At 41.8% G+C, this 23,779-nt stretch overlaps 1 protein-coding gene across 6 annotated transcripts in view; it reads left to right on the top strand.

Moving 5' to 3' along the window:
- The window catches only part of FBXL7 (F-box and leucine rich repeat protein 7), a 306,337-nt gene extending 295,425 nt beyond the window's left edge, over positions 1-10,912 (top strand). For all 6 annotated transcript variants that reach the window (XM_017829135.1, XM_017829137.1, XM_017829140.1 and 3 more), the window contains 2 exons: positions 2,695-3,306; positions 7,866-10,912. In XM_017829135.1, the coding sequence (XP_017684624.1) occupies positions 2,695-3,306; positions 7,866-8,602 (1,349 nt within the window). In that variant the 3' untranslated portion in view covers positions 8,603-10,912. The remainder of the gene's footprint in view (positions 1-2,694; positions 3,307-7,865) is intronic.
- The last annotated feature ends 12,867 nt before the right edge of the window (positions 10,913-23,779 follow it).

Raw genomic sequence — 23,779 nt, 5'->3', positions numbered from 1 at the left:
TGGCTAGTGAGATCAGAGCAGGCCTGTGCTGGACTAAGTAAAAGCTTGATGGGGAAGTTTATGTGTAATGATCAAATTCATCTAAAATGGACTTAATTTTAAAACTCTGCCTAAATGCAGGTTTGGGCAGGTTTGTTGAATGCATTTCTGGGGTGTATGTTGCTTAGCCCTTATCTGTGCTGTTACAGTCACAGAGCTGCAGAGTCAGTGTTACTTAGGTACATGCCTTTGTATACTTCCCTGAAATGCCTGAACACTGATGTGAAAGAAGGAGATGTGACGTGGAGAAAAGCTTGGTGCTCTAAAACCACCATTCTTACCCTATTAAGTGAAATTTGTTATTCTGCTGGTCACTAAATTGTGGTTCCTGTATTCATCTCTGGGTGGTGCTTTCCTTTATAAAGAATTTTGTTGAGATCTGAGAAGTCAGAGATGGAAGGAGTGTGCTCAGCAGCAGCATTTGTCTGTTACACTGCTTTTATCTTGTGTAGTGTATTGCTAAAATAACTGAGTCTCTAAATGTATTGCCCATGATATTTGCTTGACTATCAAAATGATATCGTAGTTGTCTTCTAATCTTTTACCTGGTTTGCTTGGAGAACTGGGAGCAGGAGTGGAAATGACTTGTAGGCAGCAATATCAGCACAAAATGAAAACAGTTGAAATAATCTTAGAGCAAAGATGACCTTAGTAGCAGAGGATCTTGATTTTTGTGCCTGATTTTTCACAGTAGAGTGAAATGAAGAAAGTTGTCATGGTTTGAGATTCCCAAAATTCTAATTCCCTAGTCTAAGCCCCCTCCCACATCTCAACCTAATGTGAGATGGGTTTTCCAGACAAAACACACCAGACTCAAAATAGGGGGAAAGGGAATATATATTACAATGACTGTACAAATAAATATTATAATACATTATACACACGATCACAACTATCTCTACCATGACAGAAGTATTTACAATGGATCAGATCTCTTCTCCCCTCCAAATAAAAGTCCAGGAGGGAAGAAGGACAGATCCCTTTCCAGTCTCAAAGCAGGAGTATCTTCTACAGCAGCAATCTGTCCTCTTCACGTGCATGCAGCAGCTGATAGCTGGATTTCTGCCAGCACTCACAAGGGGTATCCCCCTTGGCCCCGCTGTCTCCAAACGAGGGGTCTTCCGTGGGCTACGTCACCCCAGACAAAGGTCGTTCCACCACGGTCATATCACGAGACACAGGGGGTCTTCGTGGCAGTCTGGTATCTTCAGGGAATTCAGATTCCTTGCAGAGCCTCTGCGCCCTGCCTCAGGCTGGCTGCGAGCTTCTTTGTAGCTTGCAGCAAGGGAGGGCCCCCAAGGTCACCCTCTCCGCATTCCTCTCGGAGCTCTCTAGCTCCTCTCTGCAAGTGCTGTAGCACTCCAAGGCTCTTTCAAGTAAGAGTCTATCATCTTCCTCCTTTCCAGGAGGTCTCAAAGGAGTTTGGGGGGCCTGGTTCAGTTCTTACCCCCAAAACTCTGTAGCTCTGCTGCTGACTCTCATTTCTCGGCTCTCCTTCCAGGAGTCCTCTCTACAGTATTGCATGCCTCTGTTGCTTCGTCTTATCTCTTCTGGCCCTGTGCCACCGTTTCTCCAGTCAGTGCTGGTCTGTCACTACTCCTGCTGCTGCCCACGGTGGAGAAAACATCTCCCAGCATAACTACAGGCACCTAGCCCAGCTTTATGCTGTTCCAGGTCCCTGCAGCTCCCCCCACCCGAGGCTGGGAGGCCCCGAGGGGCTCCGAGCCCCTTTCCTTGTGGTGTCAGAACATGGCTACCACTTCTCCAACCAAAAAACAACTAACCTTCTCTTCCGTTTGCTTGTGGTATGTTTACATTTTGCAGGAGTGCCCACTGGACAAAACTTCAAAACTTCCAGGGGTTTTACCGTTTTCTTAGCCTCTGGGGGAAAACAAGGTTCAAACCACTACAAAAGTAAAGAAGTAGCAAATTGTTCCGGGGAGGGGAATTGGGTTGACGGCTTTTAGTGTGACAATTAGCCCTAGCAGTAAGTGTGTGTAAATGTGCAGCACCAGCTCGCTGACAAGTTTCCAGACATGCTGTTGCTTTGTCAATTACTTTTCTGGGCTTGTTTTTTCCAACTGAAGTTCACTTTAGTCCATTGGAAAGGAGTGCTTTCTGTGTGCACATTAAGAAGAACTAATCACTGGGCTCTTGGTTAAACTGCTAAGTTCCAGTTTGCATGAACTTCTTTAATAACACGATAAAAATAAGTATATGGAGTTGTGCTTCTCTCATCTGCCCAGGTGTGGTGAAGGAAGCAGCATTTGCCTTGTGAGCTCTTCTTTGGGCTACTGCTGAATGGCTGAAGGAGCTGAGGCAAAGGACCACAGTATTGTGCTCCTAACAGCTCACAGCTGTGCTAAGGTTATGGGCAGTTATTCTCTGTCAAAAAAAGCCTGTGATTCAGATGTACTCTGGACTTCCATTGCCATCTCCTCTTCATTACAGGGCTCAGAACTGCAGACCCTCCTTTGCTCACATGGCTTTTGAAATATATATTTCCTCACTCTTACTGGTAAAAATGACTGCTTAACCCTCAACAAATGCTGAAGTCCACCATACTCCAATAGCAAATGGGCTGGTGGGGTGCTGTGCTGTGCAGAGCTCTGCATCTGTCCACCACTTACTGAAACTATGTGTTCATTCTTCCAGATTCCGACCTGAGCATGCGGACACTCAGTACACCCAGTCCAGCATTAATATTTCCACCAAATTCCCCTGGTTTCCAAAATGGCAGAGGTTCGTCTACATCTTCGTCCTCAGTCACTGGGGAAACTGTTGCCATGGTCCACTCACCACCTCCAACCCGCCTCACGCATCCTCTCATCCGGCTGGCATCCAAGCACCAGAAGGAACAGGCCAACATAGACCGGCTGCCCGACCACTCCATGATCCAGATATTCTCCTTCCTGCCCACCAACCAGCTGTGCCGCTGTGCCCGTGTGTGCCGCCGCTGGTACAACCTTGCCTGGGACCCGCGGCTTTGGAGGACTATTCGCCTCACTGGCGAGACAATCAACGTAGACAGGGCTCTTAAAGTGCTGACCCGGAGGCTTTGTCAGGATACTCCCAACGTATGTCTCATGTTGGAGACGGTAATTGTTAGTGGCTGCAGGCGGCTCACAGACAGAGGACTCTACACCATTGCCCAATGCTGTCCAGAACTGAGGAGGCTGGAGGTGTCTGGATGTTACAACATCTCCAATGAGGCAGTCTTTGATGTCGTGTCACTGTGCCCAAACCTGGAACACCTTGATGTGTCAGGTAACAGGAAATGTTTCAGTACAGATGCTTATAACTCTGAAAGCATCATGCTTGCCAAACCCCACAACTGCACATTTTCCCTTTCCCTGTTGTCTTTCCAAGTAGAAATGCCAGTTTCCCAACTCAGTGCCTGTGAGACAGGCACCACTAGAATCTCAGTGCCCATAATGCCAACAGTGCCTCTGGAGTGGCCAGGCTTCCTCCAAAGGAGGCGAAGTAATAGACATGGCCTGTTCAAATAGCACGCTCGCTTTTCATAGATTTTTGCACAAAGCACCCGTACAAGGGCTCATGTTGCAGTCAGTGCTACATCATGTGGTGAAAGCTAGTTACTTCAGCAAAATTTGTTTTATCTTTCACACACACACATATATATATAATTTATATTTAGGTTATATATTTGTAATGTATATATCTGTAATCTTATAAGTGAATGGAGGAGAAGCTCAGAATAAGTTCTAGGCTTTTTTTCTGGGTATTAATATTCGTTGTCATCCCTAGCTAATCTTCAAGGTTCCCTTATTTCCATTGCTATTTTAACAAGACTTAGATAGCTTGGACTTTTTTTCTTTCTTTTTTTTTTTTTTCCTTTTAAGAAAAAGCTGCAGTTGCAGCTGTTTTGATCAGCAGAAATGTTTTAGACAATTTTCCTCAGACCTGCTCTGGGGAAACAAAATGGTTTTTTCCCGAGGTCAACTGCACAGAATTTCCTCTCTCCAGATAGGTTGGCACTTAATGGAAAGGATGTAGTCAAGCAGAGAACTGAAGTAAATTTGCCGTTCAACATTTATTTTATGATCTTATTTGTTATCAATCTAATGCCATTATTAATCATCCAAAACAGATTTGCCATTGCAGAGGTACCAGTGACAATAAGCAGGATGAAGTGGGGATAGGAAGCAATGCTATTGAGTCATTGGTACCCAGATAAACTGATTTTTCCAAGGCTACCTATCTGGTGTACACTGATTTGCTTTCTTTTCTCTGCCCTTTTTTTTTTTAAGCTGCTTTATCCAACTCTCTCACCTCATTCCTAGGATGGCAGAATCTCATGAAAGGCATCAAAACAAATAGCAGCAAATGAGAATTATTCACTTTTTGTGATTGCTCTCTGAAACCACCAGGTGATAAGGAGTGTCTGTGGGACTCCTTATCACCTGGTGAGTCCTGTCCCATGGAGTCCATTTGCAATGACCTTGCATATGAATTAACTTATTATTGGTACATACTGATATTAGTTCTGGATTGCTAACCACACATTCAGGTTGAAGCATCTCCAACACCAGGAGAAAATGTATGTACCAGTGTGATTTAGACCTAAAGCTTTGAAGCTCACACTCTGAGTGCACCTAGGAGCTTGTAGGTGGCTGAAAATGCTTTGGTCCACAGCTCTCTTTTCAAAAGCAGGGAAAAGGAAAAGATGATAACAGGTCTTGAAATAGGTTCTTTTGGGATTTATCTGCATTTGTGGTTTTCCCAAACCTGTTACTTTTGGACCTAGAAGGTGGCGTCTGTCCCTAAGAGCTCATCAGTTTGGTACAAAGTGTGTAGAGGGCAAATAAAATACCTGTCTTCCTTGAATTTTGTCTCATCGATGGGATAGGAAAGTAATTTTAATCTCAATTTTATCTAAGTTGTTCTTTCTATTTGGAGCATGTGAAGGAAAAAATCTGGGGTTTGAACATGCTCAGAAGCTGGAGTGTTTGGGTTCAGATATAGCTTTTGCTGCATGCACCTGCATATGAATTGAGGATAATTGATCTCTGGGCTCTTGTATTGAGTCCACTTTTTTCATTACAATGTGTGTAGTTTTGGAGGATGTTTTGGAAGCAGGATTCTGTTTTCCCCTCCTTCTGTCTGTAGTTGTGAGGACAAGGCTTGCACCTATATGCTCAAGCAATTCTGAGGACTGAAGTGGTTCACCGGTTTGGTTCCATACTGAACAAGAGAAGTTGGGTACATGTGCTGGGGGTGACTCTAGTTCCTAGTTAATTAAATCCCAGTTAACAGTTGTACATCTAGCTGAATCCCTTTCCCCCTTGGATGGCTACTTGGCAGCAAAAATGCACCAAAATCTTTAATGTCAGAACCAGATGTTCGTATTAACTTTAAGAGCTTTACACAATGTAAGTTCTGTCACTCTCAGCAGTCACTTTGTGGGCAGGTCTGAGATATCTCTAGAAGTTGGTTGAGCTTGACTGCAAGTTATTATCTAACACACTAGCCAACATTTTTTTCAGTCTGTTTCTTCTCCATTTTAAAAATCAGTTATACTTACTTCACGGAAAATCCTGTTGCAAGAGCTTTGGTTTTACATTTTTTATTATTTAGGACAGAAAAATTGTTGTGGACCCAGGAACCTGTCATTTTGCCTAAAAATCAGGCTGTTCTGTATCAGCATGGACTCTTTTTCTGGTTAAACCATTTTGAATATCCTTCCCATTAAATATTTTACAGTGTAGCCAAAGTAACTAGACAAGGCAATGCTGAGCTTTTCAAAACAGTGATCACACTGTGATGTATTTGACTCCATCCCTGCTGTGAGACTTCTGACCCATTCACTTTCTAATTACGGTCATTAAAGCTTCTTGGATTCTCAGCAGACAGAACATTCTCCTTGGCCTCGTGGACCCATCATTCTCACTTAGCCAAATTTTAAATTTGAATTCTGGTCAGAATATAAAATATCCAGACTGACTCCTTAATCCAGCAACCTCCTCGACCAAATGCAATAGCAAGAACTACGTCAGGTTCAGCAGAGCCCTGCCTATGTGCCAACTTCTTCTGTGGAAAAGACTCAAGGATGGGGACTCCTGTATTTTGTATCACCTGCTCCAAAGAATATAGTAGGGGTGAAATTTTCACACCATTAGTATTGTAGTGCTTCCCTTTAGAAAAATCACTTTGCTTTACTGAGCATGTATGTAGTACTTATCTGAGGACAAAACTATTTCCAGAGATTGCACCATAGCATTCAGTTTTAAGATGTTTGTTGAAAAGTGTTTTGCTTCAAAGTTTTGCTTCTGCATGACCTGTGGACAATTTGCCCATTTCATTGTGTGAGGCCTAAGGTAAAATTTGTCTCTGTTCAACTAAATTTGAAGGCTAAATTAAAGGTCCAGTGCAAATTCAAATGATGAATGTAGAAATCTAATTGCAGGTGGCAAACTGTTTCAAGTCCATATCCCATGCTTCTCACAGCATTTTTGTGAGTCTGCAGGGTTATCTCAAGGGATTTTTTTTTTTCCTTTTTATGAACTGAAGCATATTCATACCTTCTACTAAGCCTCTGAATGAGAACCTGTTGTTCTCATTGGTATAAGTTTGAATCATATAAGTTTTTGGGGTTGTCTCCATACACTGCTCTTTACTTCCACACTACAGGATTTGTGCAGGATTTCTGATACATGGAGTTCTGCAGTCATCAGTTTTTATGCGTCACTTCAAACTGGTTGGCCAGTGTTTCAGCAATACAGAAAACATCCTTTTTCTTTTTTTCTCTACCTGAGAGCACCTCTTTAGGCATAACTGACAGAATTTTTCTGAGTAGGTGTTTATGGCTAAAACTGTTGGGCCTTGGTCAGTAATGGGTAGAACTTCCCTTCTTTCTTGCAGCCGTTCCTAGCTATGCTAATGCAGTGTGCCCAGCTGAACTTGGCACAGCTAAAAATTTCCCTCAGGATCCTGAGACTGCCAGTTTGCATTGCAGCAGAAACCACACTTTCCAAAAAAAGCTTTTGCTCACCACCATGTATGGAGTGGAGGTTAAAAATGGGGAAAGTCTGTGAGCGTGTTTTTCCCTTTCATCTAGCTCTTTGGCTTTCCCGGCAAGGTCTGGTGTTTCTCCTCTGGTCTAGTTACCTCCATGGCCAGACTTTCTCACTTGACACACCCCTTTTCTGCATCTGTCCATATCCTCCCATGACCTTACCAGTCTGTTGGCTCCTGCCAAATGTCCCCATTCTCCTTAGGTTATCTGAATCTCCACCCTTCTGCAAGCACATAATCCTGCCATAGTTTTGCATCCTTCCAACGTTGCAGGGCTGGATTCACATCTGTTCTCCAAATGCTTCTGGGAGGGTGGGCGGGGTTGTCTTTTTTATAATGAGGTTGGATGGTGAAAGAGCCTCAGATGTTGGTTTGCAAACTCATCCAGTCAGCAATGAGACCAACTCTGATCAAAAAACTGCATTGGTTGTCACGTAGTATCATTTTCTCTAATTATCACTGGGTCTGTATTGCAGTAACACATCACAGTCTGTCTATAGATAAACATAGGACCGGTATTTTACATTTGGGATAGGGACAAAATCAGTCCCTTTCTTTCCTAGTGCTCAAAATCTCAGAGTAACCTCACTGACTCCAGTGAGGTTTATTCTTTCCTGTGGTGTGGGGACTCATCACAGCAAATCCACACTAGTCAGTCAGGATGATTCTGCTCTTGCAGCATGAAGGTACCTTCATCACAATCCAGCACACCATTTCACACCCAGCTTTCTGGCCTCGCTGCGTGATTTGCTTTTACTGCTTCCTTAAACTCTCTGTGTTTTTCCACTTAGGCTGTTCCAAAGTAACATGCATCAGTTTGACACGTGAAGCCTCCATCAAGCTGTCTCCCTTACACGGGAAACAAATCTCTATTCGCTACTTGGACATGACAGACTGCTTTGTCCTGGAGGACGAAGGACTGCACACCATTGCCGCCCACTGCACTCAGCTGACCCACCTGTACCTGCGCCGCTGCGTCCGCATCACCGACGAGGGTCTCCGTTACCTGATGATTTACTGCACGTCCATTAAGGAACTGAGCGTGAGCGACTGTCGCTTCGTCAGTGACTTCGGCATGCGGGAGATTGCCAAGCTGGAGTCACGTCTCCGATACCTTAGCATCGCTCACTGCGGCCGGATCACGGACGTGGGCATCCGTTACATAGCCAAATACTGCAGCAAGCTGCGCTACCTCAACGCGCGGGGCTGCGAGGGCATCACGGACCACGGCGTGGAGTACCTCGCCAAAAATTGCACAAAACTCAAATCGCTAGATATTGGCAAGTGCCCTCTGGTCTCAGACACCGGCCTGGAGTTTCTAGCCCTCAACTGCTTCAACCTGAAGCGCCTGAGCCTGAAATCTTGTGAGAGCATCACTGGGCAGGGCCTGCAGATTGTAGCTGCCAACTGTTTTGACCTGCAGATGTTGAATGTGCAGGACTGCGATGTCTCTGTTGATGCTCTGCGATTTGTTAAACGACATTGCAAGCGCTGTATTATAGAGCACACCAACCCTGCTTTCTTCTGAAAGGACACCCCACACCTGTCATTACAATGCAGTATTAAAAACACTGATGTAGAAACACACGCTCCCATATTCATTAATGCTGTCTTTTCTGTCGCTCACGGGAGTCAGCTTTTCTTGTACATTGTGAGTGAGGAGGGTTTCTAGAGGACTATTTTGTTTGCTTTTTATATGATCACTTTTTAAGGTGCCGTGGGTCTCCGTGGAGAGGCTGCCTTAATGCAAAAGCAATGAGTGCTCAGCATCCCCACTGGAGTGCCATTTCCATAAGAGCCATGATCTTGTCCCAGGCTACAGTAGCTGCCTCCAAAGGAAATAGCACATAATCCCTCCTTTGGAAATGCTACTAAGCTGTGTCAAATACATCTGAATTCCAGCTGTTCTCGTGAAGCTGACTATGCAATATGTGTCTATGTTCCCCAACTTTTTCCAATATGGCTGATAAAGCATCCTCTCTCCACGTAGTTTCCTTTTGGTAGTCATCCATTGTAATCCCTCAGGAAATACTAGGTAATGTTCTTAAACATACTCAACTGAGGCAGAATAAGACCTGCTGGCCATTGCTGAGCACTTCTACTGAGTGAATCTAGAGATTGTGCCCATGCATGGATTCTCTTGGAAAGTCACTTGTGTATCATCGCTACTTGCCTTCATTTCTAAATTTGCCCTCTTCTGCATGTCTAGTACAACCCTCTGGTAGTAGATAGGGATTTCTGGCTCTGATAAGCAATGACATATTCACCTGAGTGAAGGAGAACAAGCGGGATATTGGTGGCCTGGCAAAAGGAAAAGCCAGCAAACCAGCCTGAGAAGCTGCTGTAATTCTGCAACAATCTGAGACAGCACTGTAGGACACTGGGGAGACTCTGAGGCATTGTGGAGTAGCTTGCTTAGGGCAGTCCCAATCACTGTGCTGTGTGATTGTCACCAGAAAGTCTGTCTTTGTTCCTTCACTGTATCTTTTCAGCAGCTGTGGCACCACTGCAGTTGATGCTCCCTGAGCAAACCAGGGACGTCCATTAAGGCAAAGTCAGTATGTGTCTTATTACACTTAGAAACCCGACCCTTTTCTGTGACCTTCCAGTTCAAAGGATAGATGGCTGATCTCAAAACTTCTAAGACATTAGCCTAATGTTAGATAACACCCCTGGGGACAGAGGGGCTTCCAGTGTTATTCAGATTAGATTTAGATTTTTTCAAACTTTGTGTGTGTTCCCTTAGGCTGGAGATACAGTTGCTGTTCAACAAATAATTAAACACCAGCATTGCCCTGTGACCCTGTGAGCTCCTAGTACTCTTCATGGTTGCTCTTGCTCTTGCATGAGCAGGAGTGTTTTGAAGGTCCCCCATCTCATTGCCTCCTTCCCCAGAGTGTGTGGTCGATTCATGGTTACTTTCTTCACAGTTTTCTGGCAGCTGTTTCTCTGCATTTTCACGTGTAATGCTCAGATCTGAAAGCCGGACACGCGAGGTGTGATGATATTTTCAGGCAGGCCCCCTGTGCCTGACTGACAGGTGAATTCATACATTCAGCTCAAACGCTGTAAGTGTCTCATAAGAAGGGAAGCACTGTGTCTGGTTTTCCTAAGCAGTAGTTCCATCAACTCCAGACAACACTAATAAAATCATTGGTATGAAGTGAAAATCAATATGCTTGAGAAAAATACATAACTGGTGAGGAAATACTTACAGCAATGCTCTCTCAAATTGCAAAAAAAAAAAAGAAAATGCAATGGTTTGAACATGTACCTGCAGAGGGCACTTATCCTACTGCTGCAAAAATTCATGTAACTTATGTATATTCCTCCAATTTTGAATTTCTTAATATAGAGGATGTCATCAGCTCTGAATTATAAATCAAATTGTACTAAAGCAAAGAGGGACACAGAAAATGAATTTGCCATTGTCAGTGACTAATACCATCTCTTGGACAGTTAATTTCACTTTGGTTTTCCTTTCCATATTTTTAAAATAAGAGATTCTTCTCCAGCAAGTAATACAGTATATTTTATTTGAGCCAGCTATACTATTTGTTTATCCTTTATCTAAAAATGGCCTCGAGGAATTTGAATATTGAGCCCATTCCTGAGGATAGTGGGATTTTAAGCCATTTGCACTCATGAAATATAAGGCCTCTCTAGTAACATTTAATTGTTTATTAAAAAAAAAAAAGGCTACTTTTCTGGCTAGGTTAAATTGAGTGAATAGTGCTACATGGTTTTTAAATTTCTAATGTTTAAATTGGCCTGTACTGTACAAATCTCACTATAAAGCCTTAATTTGCTACCAAGAAATAAAGCAATATATTGGTAACTGATGAGCATGCATCGTTATTTGCACTAATTTAGTAACTGCTGCTGAAAAAGAAAATACTAAATAATTGTAAAACTTTCCTTGAAAGGTAGGTGGGTGAATGAGCACATCAGCCCAACAGGTAGGTGGATGACTACATTAGAAAAGAAAAAAAAAGTTTGTTATAGATTATGACCTTGCTTATCTCTCTTTTTAAAATTTGATTTTCCTCCTATGGTTCTTCTTGACCCTGAAACATAATCAGAAACTGCAAGTGTAAATAAAAGCAAAAACAGTATATAAAAGGCACATGTACAAAAATTTCAGGAGGACCTCTGCATTGCTTTAAAGGCAAGTTAACATATTTGATGTAAAAAGTAAAAGGGAATGACTGATGGGGTAGAGCACTTACTGGTACAGTGTTGCCTTTTGAATGCTCTAAAAAATCTACTCTGGGGGCACTGGTGGAAAATGAATAAAGGTAATTTTTCTTAGCCAAACTCTAAGTACATAGTCTTATATGATCTGAATTGGCACCCTGAGGCTGCTATTATTTCAAGAAAATTTGAATTTAACTTATTGATACAGCTTGCCTGTTTTGACTTTTAACCTTTTTCCTATGTCTACTTGCAAGATGAGAGGACCAGAAAAGAAACTGAAGTAGTGTATGTGGAGCTGACTTTGCTGGAAAGGTTGCAACATGTAACTGACGGGTCTTCTAGTTTAGGGTTGGCAAAGCCCATAAATTTCCTGAGCAAAAACATAGGTGATTCTTGAACCATAAAATTCAGGCAGAGGCACTGAGGCTTCTTCTGCTCTGCAGTAGCATGTGGTGATCTCATCAAAGAAAAGCAGTGATGAATCACATCAGTCAGGCTGCCATGTTGCTTGTGTCTTTGGAATAATTTGTGTCCTGTAGAGAGAGGTCTCTTAGAAAAGACACATCTAAACTACCATGCACTCTGATTATAGCCAAAGCTCTGTATCTGGGTATTCATCCTTCCCTTGGCTTTTTTAAAAAGTGGAACTGTAATTTCCCCATTAGCAGCATGAGATTGATGTGAAGTGCAACACTTTTGCTTCTTTGAGCTGTGCTCATATGGCTTCTTACAAAATGCAAACCAGCTTCTGTTGGATGTCTTGGACTCAGAACCGTGGTCCAGACGAAAACCTTCAGTAGTGGCTTATGTGGTTTCTCAAAACTTATGGACTTTGAACTGAAAAATTAAAAAGCTAGTAAAGTACCTAATTTTAGCCCTAGGCTTGAAGCAGGTCCAAGCTTTTATTAAAAAGAAACACAGTGATCATTTGGACTGCAGGCTGGCTGCCCCTCAGCTGCCAGTGTTGGTTTAGAGGGGAAAAGTTCTCTGATGGAGTTGGTGCATGGCTCCTCTTCCCCCAGCATTCCCCAGGAAAGTAACCTGCCCTCCGTTTTTTATAATTTTGTCAGTTTAGCTATTCATGCTGAAACTTCCCATGCTGGGCTTTGAAAATGTTAGTTGAAATGCTTCATCTGGTTCTGTAAATAAAGCTGGAGGAAATGTCATTTTGCTCATGTTAAACTCCAGGTGACCTTTCCTTTGAAAACGGTCCATTGCTCTTCATCTCCTCTAAGGCCTTCAGAGTGAAAGCGTGAGCCTTGCCAGGAGGTCAGCTTTAGGACAAGGATGTGTCTTACTGATCTCCCAGTAAATTTCACCCAAATTTAGCTATATTTCATGTCTTTGAACATCTCCAACTCTGTGACCAAGGAGAAAAGGACATGCTCTGGTCTTCTGGAGCTTGTAGTCTGGAAAAACTGAGATTTGGCAAAGCTAAAAGCTGTTTATCTCTCTGGCAGTGTGAAGGAGGAAATGACCTGAATTATATGGAAGCTGCCTGGAAAGTCAGGGCAGGGTTGAAAGATGGAGTTTTGAGAACTGGAACAAGAAGGATGAAGGAGATTTCCTGGGCAAGGGGGACTCAGACTGAGATGACAAAAGATTGAATGATTTTCAGCAAAGACACTGGTTAAAAGAGATGGGTTTATATGACATGTTGAGCAGGGAGAGTTGGGCCAGAGGAAGTGTAAATATTGAAGAATGAAGCTTGGGGTAGGAACAGAAACCTGAAGAAAATTAACTGAACATCATGTAAATACAGTACACTTCCTTGGTGCAGTCTCTGAGAAAGGCTGACAAACTGTTTCAGTGAGAGTGCCTCAACTTTGAAACAGCCTTCCAAAAATGAAATAGTAATTTTGCATCTAACGCACTCAATATCTGCCTTTTTTATATATATATGTATTTTGAGAAGCCAGAAAATCTTCACAGGCAGAACTTTTGCCTTTGCCACCAAATGTACGTGGAGGTCTGAGAGACTGTCAACCTCAGTGTCTTGTTCCAGCCTTTACACCTTTGTGTGAGGTAAGCTACTGAGAAGAACAAGGCGAGATAGGTTTGAAACACCAATTCTTCTTTGACATTGTATTTCAGCAACACCAGCTGCTTGGCTTTGCTAAGGTACAGGCATCAGTGTGGACCCAAATTCATGCCATTTTGGTGACTGCTAGAGGGCAAAATAATTGTAGATTCAAGTTACTGCCAGACAGTAAACATCAGAATTCAAACTTAGCTTAACAAAAATACATTTAACTGAACAGCATTACTGCATGCTATTAAACAGATTAAATCAGTTTTCTCTCTAAAATAGCTGAGGGATATTTATGTTCATGCACCCCTGCTGTACAGATTCAGAGCAGGTTTTTCCTCTATTTTTACTTCTGTGAAAACTGAATAAAAACATCAGGTCATTTTTCCCTTTCCTCTGGATGATCATAGAGGCGCGACTGAGATTTAAACTAGTTCATAGAAATCTTTTCAAAGTAGGCTCTGCTAATACAAATTTAAAAAATATTATGAGTGCAACAATCCAGTTGGCCACAGATATGTCAAATTAAGCCAATATAACAGTTACTAAACAGGCACCAGAGAAAGAACCAGAGGAACCAGAAGGAGGGATCTTTTAAAACAAATGCTGCCCCCCTCCCAAGCTTTTATAAATGACCCTGATACTTTTAATGCAGAACAGAAATCTTAGCCATTCTTTCTAGCACTAAAGCTACTGTGTTCTTTAGGTTAGAATAGATTAGTTTTCCTTTGTTTTTTAAAGAAACACTGCATGCTGTATCCTCGAGCTCTCATAAATGGTAGAGATGGAAAAAGTCATCTTATAAAGAGAAGAGAGAATGCAAAGAGGGACTTGTGCCAAAAGGAATGAATATTTTTAACAGTTTCATGTTGCATTGTCTGTCTTTGATGGCTCTTAAAATATTTTTTTAAAATCAAGTAAATGACCATTCTTGAGAAGTTTCTGTTACTTCTTGAATATACTCTATTCACACTATTGCCTCTGCAGACAGACATCAAAGCTGTAGAAAAACTGAATTTCTAGCTAGAAAAAATAAGGGTAGCTAATGTATTGGTTATAATTTAATTTAATTTAAGCCTTATCAAGTGTTTTCCCATCTTAATCACTTGTCATATAAAGGATATATCCTAAACCATTATCAGGACAACTGAAAAAAATTTTCTATATGCTTATTAAGAACAAATTATATTTTTCTGACACTCCAGTTTTGCTCTAGTTGTCTGTTCCTGGTCTATTATATACTGTGTAAATACTTTCAAGAATAAGACTTATTTCTGGACTTGAATTACACTCTATTTGATTACTTTATGGTCATGTATCTCATGTAGTATTCCGGTTGTTGATGTGACTTTTGTGACATGACACTGCAGAGTGGTTACCTGTGTTTCAGCATGGAAATAGAATTGCCTAACACATAATGTTTGTGACATGTAACAGTTGTCAGAGACTGGATTTCGTGGATGAGTGGCTGCTGTGGGTCTTTTGTGGCACTTTTGTAGTGATTTATTCCTTAACTGCATGTATCATCATCTGTTTTCTTTAGTATCAGTTACAGGAACAAACTCTTAACTACTGCGTTGGGGAAGGGACTCCTCAGAAGCAGAAAAGGGAGCTGTGACAGGGCAGAGGTGACTATGTCCTGATAAGCTGAGGGGAGGTTGTTTGAAGATGCAACACAGGTATGTGTTAAGAGAGACTCCAGGCTCTTCGGCCTGTTTTTGTAAAATGAGAAGGGGAGGGTGGGTTTTTTGTTGGTTTGGTTTTTTTTAAGTAATAGTCTTTTAGAATTGCTTTGTATTTACCATCTATAGGGGAACCTCATTCAAAATCACTGAGACTGGCTTATCTTCAGATCAGAGGCGTGTCTGATTTCTGAACATTGGTCTATTTTTTGTAAGATAAATCAATGGAGACACGAGACAGCCTTGCAGCCTGAACTTTGAAAGTTCATAAACTTCTGGCAGGTTAAATTTGAAAGCATGATAAAGCAGCCTTCCTTTCTCCTGCCAAAAAAAAAAAAAAAAGGTAAGGGAAAATTGCATCAAAATGCCCAATAAAGAGAGTAAAGGAATTCAGGACTGAAAGCTGAACTGCAAGTGGTAATGTGTAATCTCTTGCTTAAAAGATACTTTTTGCCATGGGAGTAAAATGTGCTTCTGTGAAGCTGGAGGGTAAATTGAAAGTTATCATAAAGATTACCTGTAGTGAGAACATGTATAAATGTGGCTGTAGGGAAGAATCAACCCAGTTTTTCTACAAGAAATCCAAAGGGTCAGTAAATACCTGGGGGGACCTGTCAGGCTGGGGTGCTGAGGACACCGGAAAAAGCTTGAGAATGGCTTCTGTGTCTGGCATCACAGAGTGGCCTAGGATGCTTCATCTGGAAAAGAGTTAACTAAGGTGAGATATGACACATATGACAAAGGTCATGTAATCATAGATGGCTTAATGGATGAAGGTACTGAATGTTTACCGTGACTAATAATTTAAAAAGAATAAAAAAAGGTTGGGGGCATCAAGTGAAACCAGTAGGTAACAGATCCATAGCAAATTAAAGTAGCTTTTTGTTTGCGATGTGTTAAAGCCTTGGACCCTTGCCCCAGTGTGTTGTGGATGCTAGATGTTCACATCATTTAAGAAGAGACTGGACTAGGTTGTGGAGGAAAAGTCTGTGTGCAGCTATTAAATACAACAGACAACCTCTGGCTCAGGAAATGCCTGAGGCACCAAGTGTTGGAGCCTGGCAGGCTATGCTGGGAAAATACGCTTACTCCGTTCTTGTGCTTCTCTCTAGGCATCTGGTTTTGGCTACAGCCAAACAGACTGTTCAGCTACATGGACCTTTGCAGCTGTTGTCATGTTTTAGTGTTTGTCTCAACAGGTCCCTGACACAGAGCACATGTTCATTTCTTGCTTGCAATGCCGTTATTCAGAGTTGCTCAAGGTTGTCCAACTCAAATGTTTTCAACACCCTCTTTTCTGAAATCCTTATGCTTCAGAGTGGAAAATCCAATCTAGTCAGGAGCTAACATCCTCATCATTTCACTGTCACGGGAGTAGGCTCTTGAAACTTTGCTGGGGGCTTGGTACCCTGCATATTTAGGCCCTATTGCTGCAGACTGCAACAAAAGTATATCTGTATTTGGAAGAGAGAGCAGAGGAAGGAGAGAATTTTGTGCTCCTTCAAACTCCTGCAAGTTGGGAAGCTGGTCACTTGACACACTCCTTTTCCAGGTCTCTCTCACTCCTCCCATCTACAGGGAGAATTTTGGAAATCAAGAAACCTCTTGATTTCTGTTAGACAACTGTGCTACATCTTTGTAACCAAGACCAGAATTTGCCTGGAGCCTCTGGTCAGTCAAAGAAGTTTAAGCATCTCTCTTCCCTTTATTAATTTTTAACAAGGCCTACCAGGTGTCAGACGCAAGCAGCTGTGTAAGGGCAGTTGACTGCTCAGTCAGATTAAACAACTGGCTGAGATACTTGGCATCAAAATTAAATTTCCTTTAGATGCCTGGAAGGCAGGGCACCACCAGTGAATATAGACTTGATAGGAAAAAAACCATCACCAAGTGCCAGTTCATATGTGATTTTCAGAATCATCTGGAGGAGGCAGAAATGCTGTCCAAATCAGCAGTGCAAAGTCCCTTCTCTTCTTCTTCAAACCCTTTGCCTGCTTCTGGCCCTGGGCCCACACAAATACCCGAACACAGCGAGGAATATAAATTTTCAAGGGTCTCAGCTTTCATAATATGACTAAGTTGTTTTGATTTAAGAGTGCTTGTCTTGCCAAGATTGGAAAAAATTAGTCCATTCTCTTCATGGCTGGATGTCAAGGTACACCCAGGTTTTTAGACAAATGCCCCAAAAGTGCACAGCTGAACCAAGACATGAGTGTTGGAAAACTTAACTCTTTCTTCAGTATTGTTTTTAGGGAAACCTCAAGAAAAATAGGAAAAGCAAGACCATTATCAATCTAAGTTAAAAGTAGAGTTAAGAAAACATCATGTCTTTTTCTTACTATTATCTTACTGTTTTTTGAGGCTAACAGACAAGTTTGATTGCTTGGGTTGTTATTCTGTAGGGCTCAGAGCATCGACAATACCTGGAAGCAAAGCAGGAGGAGGAAACTATGGCACTATATGAGGATCATGTCCTTGATTTGTGCAAGGACTGAAGTCATCCATGGTAAACCGAGAAAATGGAAAAAATAGTGCATACAGAATTACTGTGCTGACCTTGGAGTACTAAGACACTATTTGAAATGCTCCTGGACTTCACCTAATTTTCTTCATGGAATTTTCCTACAGTGCTGCAATACTTCATGTCTTTATGAGCTTTGCTTAATTTGCCCCTTTAGTGCACAGTGCATGAAGAAAAGGTAGAAACAATACCACTGATATTTAAACATATTCTGGGTCTTCTCTAGGGTCATCAATAGCTACTCCTTGCTGTGTGATCTCAGCCTGGCTTTCTTTTTTTAATAAGGTGTTCTGCCAGTGATACCCTTACAGATCAATGTAAATGTAGACTCATATTGGGGAAAACCATATTAGTGTAGAGCTGCAGTTTGCAGGGACTCTTGTCACTGTGAAGCAATCTACACATTTGTGGATTCCTGACACATTTGCAGGCCTACATTTATTCCTTATTAGAGTCTGAGTTTCAGGAAATCTGTTACACCAAAGGCTCAATTTAATTGTCAGAACAGAGGTATTGGATGCCAGTAGAGATGCACAAGGGTATCTGAGACATCCACAGAACACTGGCAGGGATGTAGGTCACTGAGAAAGACTTGTGCTCTTTTGCATTGGCAGAGGGAGGCCAGGAAGATGCCATCAGGCATCTCAAATGCCTTTGGTTGTCCTTACTTAGGCAAACATGCTTCTGAAACTTATTGGGAGAATGTTTGTGGTTAAGGTCAGACAGGCTGTTCACTGGGCCACAAACACACAAAAAATAAACCTCAAATGATTGACTATGCAGGCAAATATAGAGATGACTGTCATGTGAGGATATGATCATTTTGTAAGGCTGGCTGTGGCAATTTTTGTGCAAATATTTGTTCTTGAAGAAAGGACAGTTTGGGCTTCCTTTTCAAAACCAAAATGTTTCTGATGTTTAAAAAAAAAAAGAAAGAAAAAATCTGCTAGCTAGAAAAGATCTGCTAGCTCTTACTGCCTAGGGTCTGCTGAGGGTTTCTGAGATTTGAAGGAAGAATCATCTCAAACTGCAGCACTGGCTCTATCCCCAGCTGAAGGAGCAGGGATGTAGCGTCACAGTCTAGGAATCACTGAGAACATCCTAACACCTAAAATAGTTCTAGGGATACAACCCTGCTCAGCTTTTGGTTCTACCATTTAGCTGCCAAAGAAACAGCACCTCATTTTGGGCCCCAGAGTCACGGGAACCAGTTGCACTTTGCAGTTACGTTTGGGCTCCTCTTCAGCCCTATGCAGGGGATGGTGCATAGCTCAGTATGCTTTGCCAAGGGTGCTGCGAGGAATGGGGTATCAAGCAAGACCTGCAGGGCTTGTCCCAGAGCCTAGTCTTTGTGTCCCCTTCTTCCTCCTTTTCTTCTTCTGCACATCCCAGATGTGAGTGACAATCTGAGGGAGAGAAAGATGAAGACCTGAAGCCCAGCTGAGTTCTTGAGTAGGGGCCACAGCACAGGCTCCAACGTTGAGGGACCTTTGTGGCCAGTGGCTGCATAACATTTGTTTGCAGCATACCCAGACACTTTAAGGTGTTGCAGGTGTTGTCCTGGGTTTCTTTTTCTGCATTATATTCTATATGGTAATGGCAATTTACACTGCTGCCTGTTTTTCAGCACAAAATAATTTATTAGATAGTCTCTTTGTTCTGTTTGTTGTTTGTTCCCTAGGTATTTTTGCTTTGTTGGTTTTTTTCCCGCCTCATCTTCCCTACTTCCGTGGTGGCTTTTACACCCTACCTGCTTCATTATGATTTAAAATCAGAATATTTCCTCTTCACCTAGCAGATGCCCTGAAGGTCTCTCAGAAATCCCTCATTTTTTTTCAACTTTTCCCTCAAAAGGCTGAACTAGGAAAATTTCACTATAAAGCATTAACTGCATATATAAAAGAGGAGCTAGGGCCTTGCTTTCCATTATTTCAGACTATTAAATGCTGAAATTTATTCTCCAAATGTTTTGATTTTTTTTTCTGGTAGCTAAAACAGTTGATATATCCTTTGCAAGTAAAGGCTGGTTTGTGTGGAAAAATCTGGCAGCTGATGACAACATAAAATTAATTTACTTTTGTGCATAAATGTTTTACTGCAGAAGAGTCATCCTGGATCATTAACCAAGCTGAACGATTTATGTGAAAATGATAAATGTTCGTGCTGAATTGGGGTGTTTAGGATAGTCGTTGAAGGCAAGACCAGTTATCATTGCTAAGCAACACTACCTATTAAAATAAAAGGTAGGGATGCCTTTTCTATCCTTAAAATATGAAGAAGGATTATCCTCGTTTATTTTGTAAGAAAAAGGTGCTAATGGGCTTATTCTGAAGAGAAAATTTCACATCTCTCCTTCTTCATCCTTTCTAATAAGATTAAATTCTCTTAATGAACAAAGTGGTCAAATTTATATTTCACTTAAATAGTAGATATTACCCTAAATAAAGCCACATGTTGTCACAGCAGTGTTAGATTAAAAGCTATGGTTCCTATGACAGTCCATTCTCATATTGGGAAGTTTAAATCAGTAGGAAAAATTATATCAGTTATTTTGATATAATAATTATTTACATTAATACAAAAAGTATCAATGAAAAGATATTTTATATTTAAAATACCAAATTTTACAAGTGTCAAATAGCAAATATAATAGATATAAGAAGTCTTCTGGTTGCATGGCTCCTAAGTGTTCATGACAATTTTGAAAATTAGATTCTACTGTTTATATTTCTTTTATCTTGGTCTGTGGACCTTCTGCTGCCTGTGTCTTGCTGAGAAAGACAGCACCTCTGAGTGCAAAGGAGAATTCTTCCAAAGACCTGCTGTCTGGAGGCAGTGGTCCTTGAGCAGATCCTTGGAGTCTGAACAACCTTTTCCCTGCTGCAGATGGCATACAATGGTTCGTTTGAATTTGTCAGGTTTTGAAGGAAAGGAGTACATGGATTTTGTCAGATTGATTCAAGACAATGTTTGGGTGAGAACTTGGGAGGTTTAGTTCCAAATGATTTCACAGATTGCACAGAATATTCTGAGTTGGAAGGGACCCACAAGGATCATTGAGTCCAACTCTTAAGGGTATGGCCCATACCGGGATTGAACCCGCAACCTTGGTGTTATTAACACCATGCTCTAACCGACTGAGATTGTGGTTCTGTATTGTAAATAACTAAATATTTTTGTAGTAGCACACAAAGTTTTACAGTTGGGGGGGCTTGGACTTCATTGCTCACCCCGTGTGAAAGCAGCACATTCAGTACATGCATTTACCTTCATCACGTTTTCTGAGTATTGACATTAGTTAATGTAACAGCTCTTGATTTTCCTGGAATGCTCCTCTGTTTCCTCGTACCCTGACCAGATTCAGAATACTGATGACTCTCTTATACTGAGACATGTAGTTACTTCTTGGCCCACTATTATTGATAACATATGTCTCAGTACTATAATCTAGTTCTCTGCTGCACTGGCAGCCAAGAAATGTGGTGCTTCAAGATCAAAAATATTGCTGGATTTGCTTTTGAAAAAGTTTTTTTCGGATGAAACTATTTAATTCCCCATGAATTGTGAAATGAGATCAGTTTCACTGACACAAAACTAAAATATTTTCAAAATTATTTTAAAACTTTTAAATGCTGGACTTTCCATTTTGGCTTGGATAAAACCTGTGTTATGTTCCTTTCCTTCCAAGTCTGACCTTTTTCTGACCAGCCTGACCAGCTTCCCTTCAAAAACATCTCCATTCACTGTTCGAACAAAACCACTTAAAAACAATTCAATGAAATGACAGCAGCTTCCAAATAAAACATTTGGAGTTCATCAACATGTATCACATTACTGGGTTTAGTATGATTCATTTGGATGTATAGCTCTACTCTGCAAACACTTTTAAAAATTGTTTTCTCCTAATTCAGGTTAAAACAAAATTCGAAATCTGCAGTGTTTTAGGGAAAATGGCATTAGCAGATTCATGTTGGCTCTTTCCAGGAGACATGGCTTGCTGTGCTCAACCACTCAGTGCTCCTCTTTCATGAATGGCATACACACACACACACCCACACACACACACCGCGCACACACACGCACACGCACATCCCTCACCTGGGCGAGCACAGAGTGATCCATAAATGAATCTTGCAGAAAGGTCGGGGCAAATCACAGGCAACTATAGGAAAGGGGATCAAGCCGCTGTCAGATTTTACAGGTTCCTGCAGAATGGGATCTTTTCATGGCAAAACAAAACCCAACAAACAGCCATGGCTACTTGACAACTGTGCCTTCATACTTCTGATATCTTTTCAGTTTCCTTTGTGATCCTGACCCCCTGTTAGGCTAACACTGAGTTCCTAGTCCCTCTCTACAATTGCCCACCATCCTGGCTTCTCCTGGAACTAGCTCATAAAACCAGCTCATTTAATACAAATGTCCCAAAGTGAAAATAAAATCCCAGTCTGATAAAACTGAGAGAAGGAGCAGCTGAAACCTGCCTCTGCCACAGCCCGGACTTACTTGGGCCGGGGCTCAACCAAGGCAGTGCTGCTCACTGGGGCAAGGGCTCCATCTGCGGGATGGACCCGCATCCATTCCTGTATCTTACCTGCTTGTGAAAAAGAAGAGGAAAACCCTCAGGTTTATTTCTTTCTCCGAATGCACTGTGACTTACTGTTGGGCTAAAACACATTGCCTACAAAACCCACATAGAAAAATTAACTCTGAATTCATGTTCCAGTAGTGAGCTAAGCAAGCCAGGCGCTGCCACAGCGGTGATGCTGGTGGGGAAGGATTTTCCTTTCTCTGATGTTGAGTTACTACATCTTTAGGGCTTGCCTTAAACCAGTACCTGTACAGGTTATCTGAGCATTTCATGTGTAAGAGCAAACTAGGAATGCTCCTGTTCTTGTTCTCCCCTTCTATCTGTATTCCTACTCTTTTTTTGTTTGTTTGTTTGTTTGCTGTTGCCATACATGCAAAACATGGGCATTTGGTATTGTACCTGTCAGAAGGAACATGTCTTCTGTATATGACCCCTACCATGGCTGAATCTGTCCAATGTCACTCAGCGGCAGTGGCAGCTGGCATTCCTAGATAGTTTTACAGTGGGAGAGCAGCTGAATGTTGATGCTCCTGGAAATGCCTAGCAGGGTGAACATCTTCTCACAGCAATTCTTCATAACAATCCAGCAGGCAGTTCCCTGTTACTTTTTTTTTTTACTACCTTATGCAATTTTTCTGAGAGTTGTCATCTTCTAAGTTAACATATGGCCAAGTGCAATCCCGCTGTTCAGCAGAGAAGAAATGTAGCTCACTGATAGCTGGAGTATCTTCTGCCATTATGAAAACAATGGTGTTTCATTTCTAGGGACAGAAACCTCCACTCCATAGCTGTTTTCTGTTATTTCTCTCATCAGCTAGTGAAGGGACCCATCCATTACCATCTTGGATGATCTTAATGGGCTTTTTTTTATTCTGTCAAAGATCTGAGCTCAGCTCCTTGTTGATAAGAGGATGTTTTGTTCAAGGCCCCCACACAAGGACCTGCATTTTGCAGTCTAGGCTTCACGGAATCCCCACTTTTAGTTTGTAAAAATGATTCCTTTGGGCTTTAGAGGCTATAAATCCAGTGATCTCTTTACATAGGAGTCCTCCTATAACTTGGTAAATGGTTTAGCATGAGCCCAAGGTCCAGTGACTCTGGGTGAAACATGAAACAGTGCTGTAATTTGCTGTCTCAGTCTGCAAAACAAAAAACTAAAAAAAAAAAAAAAAACCAAGCCTATGAAGTCAGTGTCCTTATAGCCACAGGCAGCAAAATCCAGAGCTATCACAACTGATTACACACAGGATATTCAGTTTTCAAACCATATTCTCCTAGCTGGTGCTGTGCCAGCTGAGTAGAGCAAGCCCTTAAAAGCCCAGACAGACTCCCTGTCCCTTTTCTAGGAGGCTGTGCTGCTCTTCGTCGTCATTCAGCTAGTTGCTGGCTGATCTGCTGATGCTGCACATGGCCTCCTGCCAGCCACTGGTCGGTCCAGGAGCAGGGTTCCACGTGTACACAGAGGGACCAAGCCAGTGTTTGCTTTTGGGGGTGTGTAAAGGGCTGCAGCATGTCTTGCATTTCCATCCAGATATTTCTCTGAGTGCATTGGTGACTTAGTCAAGAGATGGATACTGAAATGAGGTTTCCCAGGCCATTCTTCCAAGAGGATTTTTATTCCTTCAAGTAGATAATGTATTTCTACCAAAAATAAAGGTAAAAACCTGGTAAGTAGCCATGGCTGA

This window comes from Lepidothrix coronata, unplaced genomic scaffold, assembly GCF_001604755.1.
Source record: "Lepidothrix coronata isolate B3197 unplaced genomic scaffold, Lepidothrix_coronata-1.0 Scaffold158, whole genome shotgun sequence".
NCBI classification, from domain to species: domain Eukaryota; kingdom Metazoa; phylum Chordata; class Aves; order Passeriformes; family Pipridae; genus Lepidothrix; species Lepidothrix coronata.
Note: the sequence above shows the minus strand (reverse complement) of the source record. Positions and strands in the feature narration are given on the sequence as shown.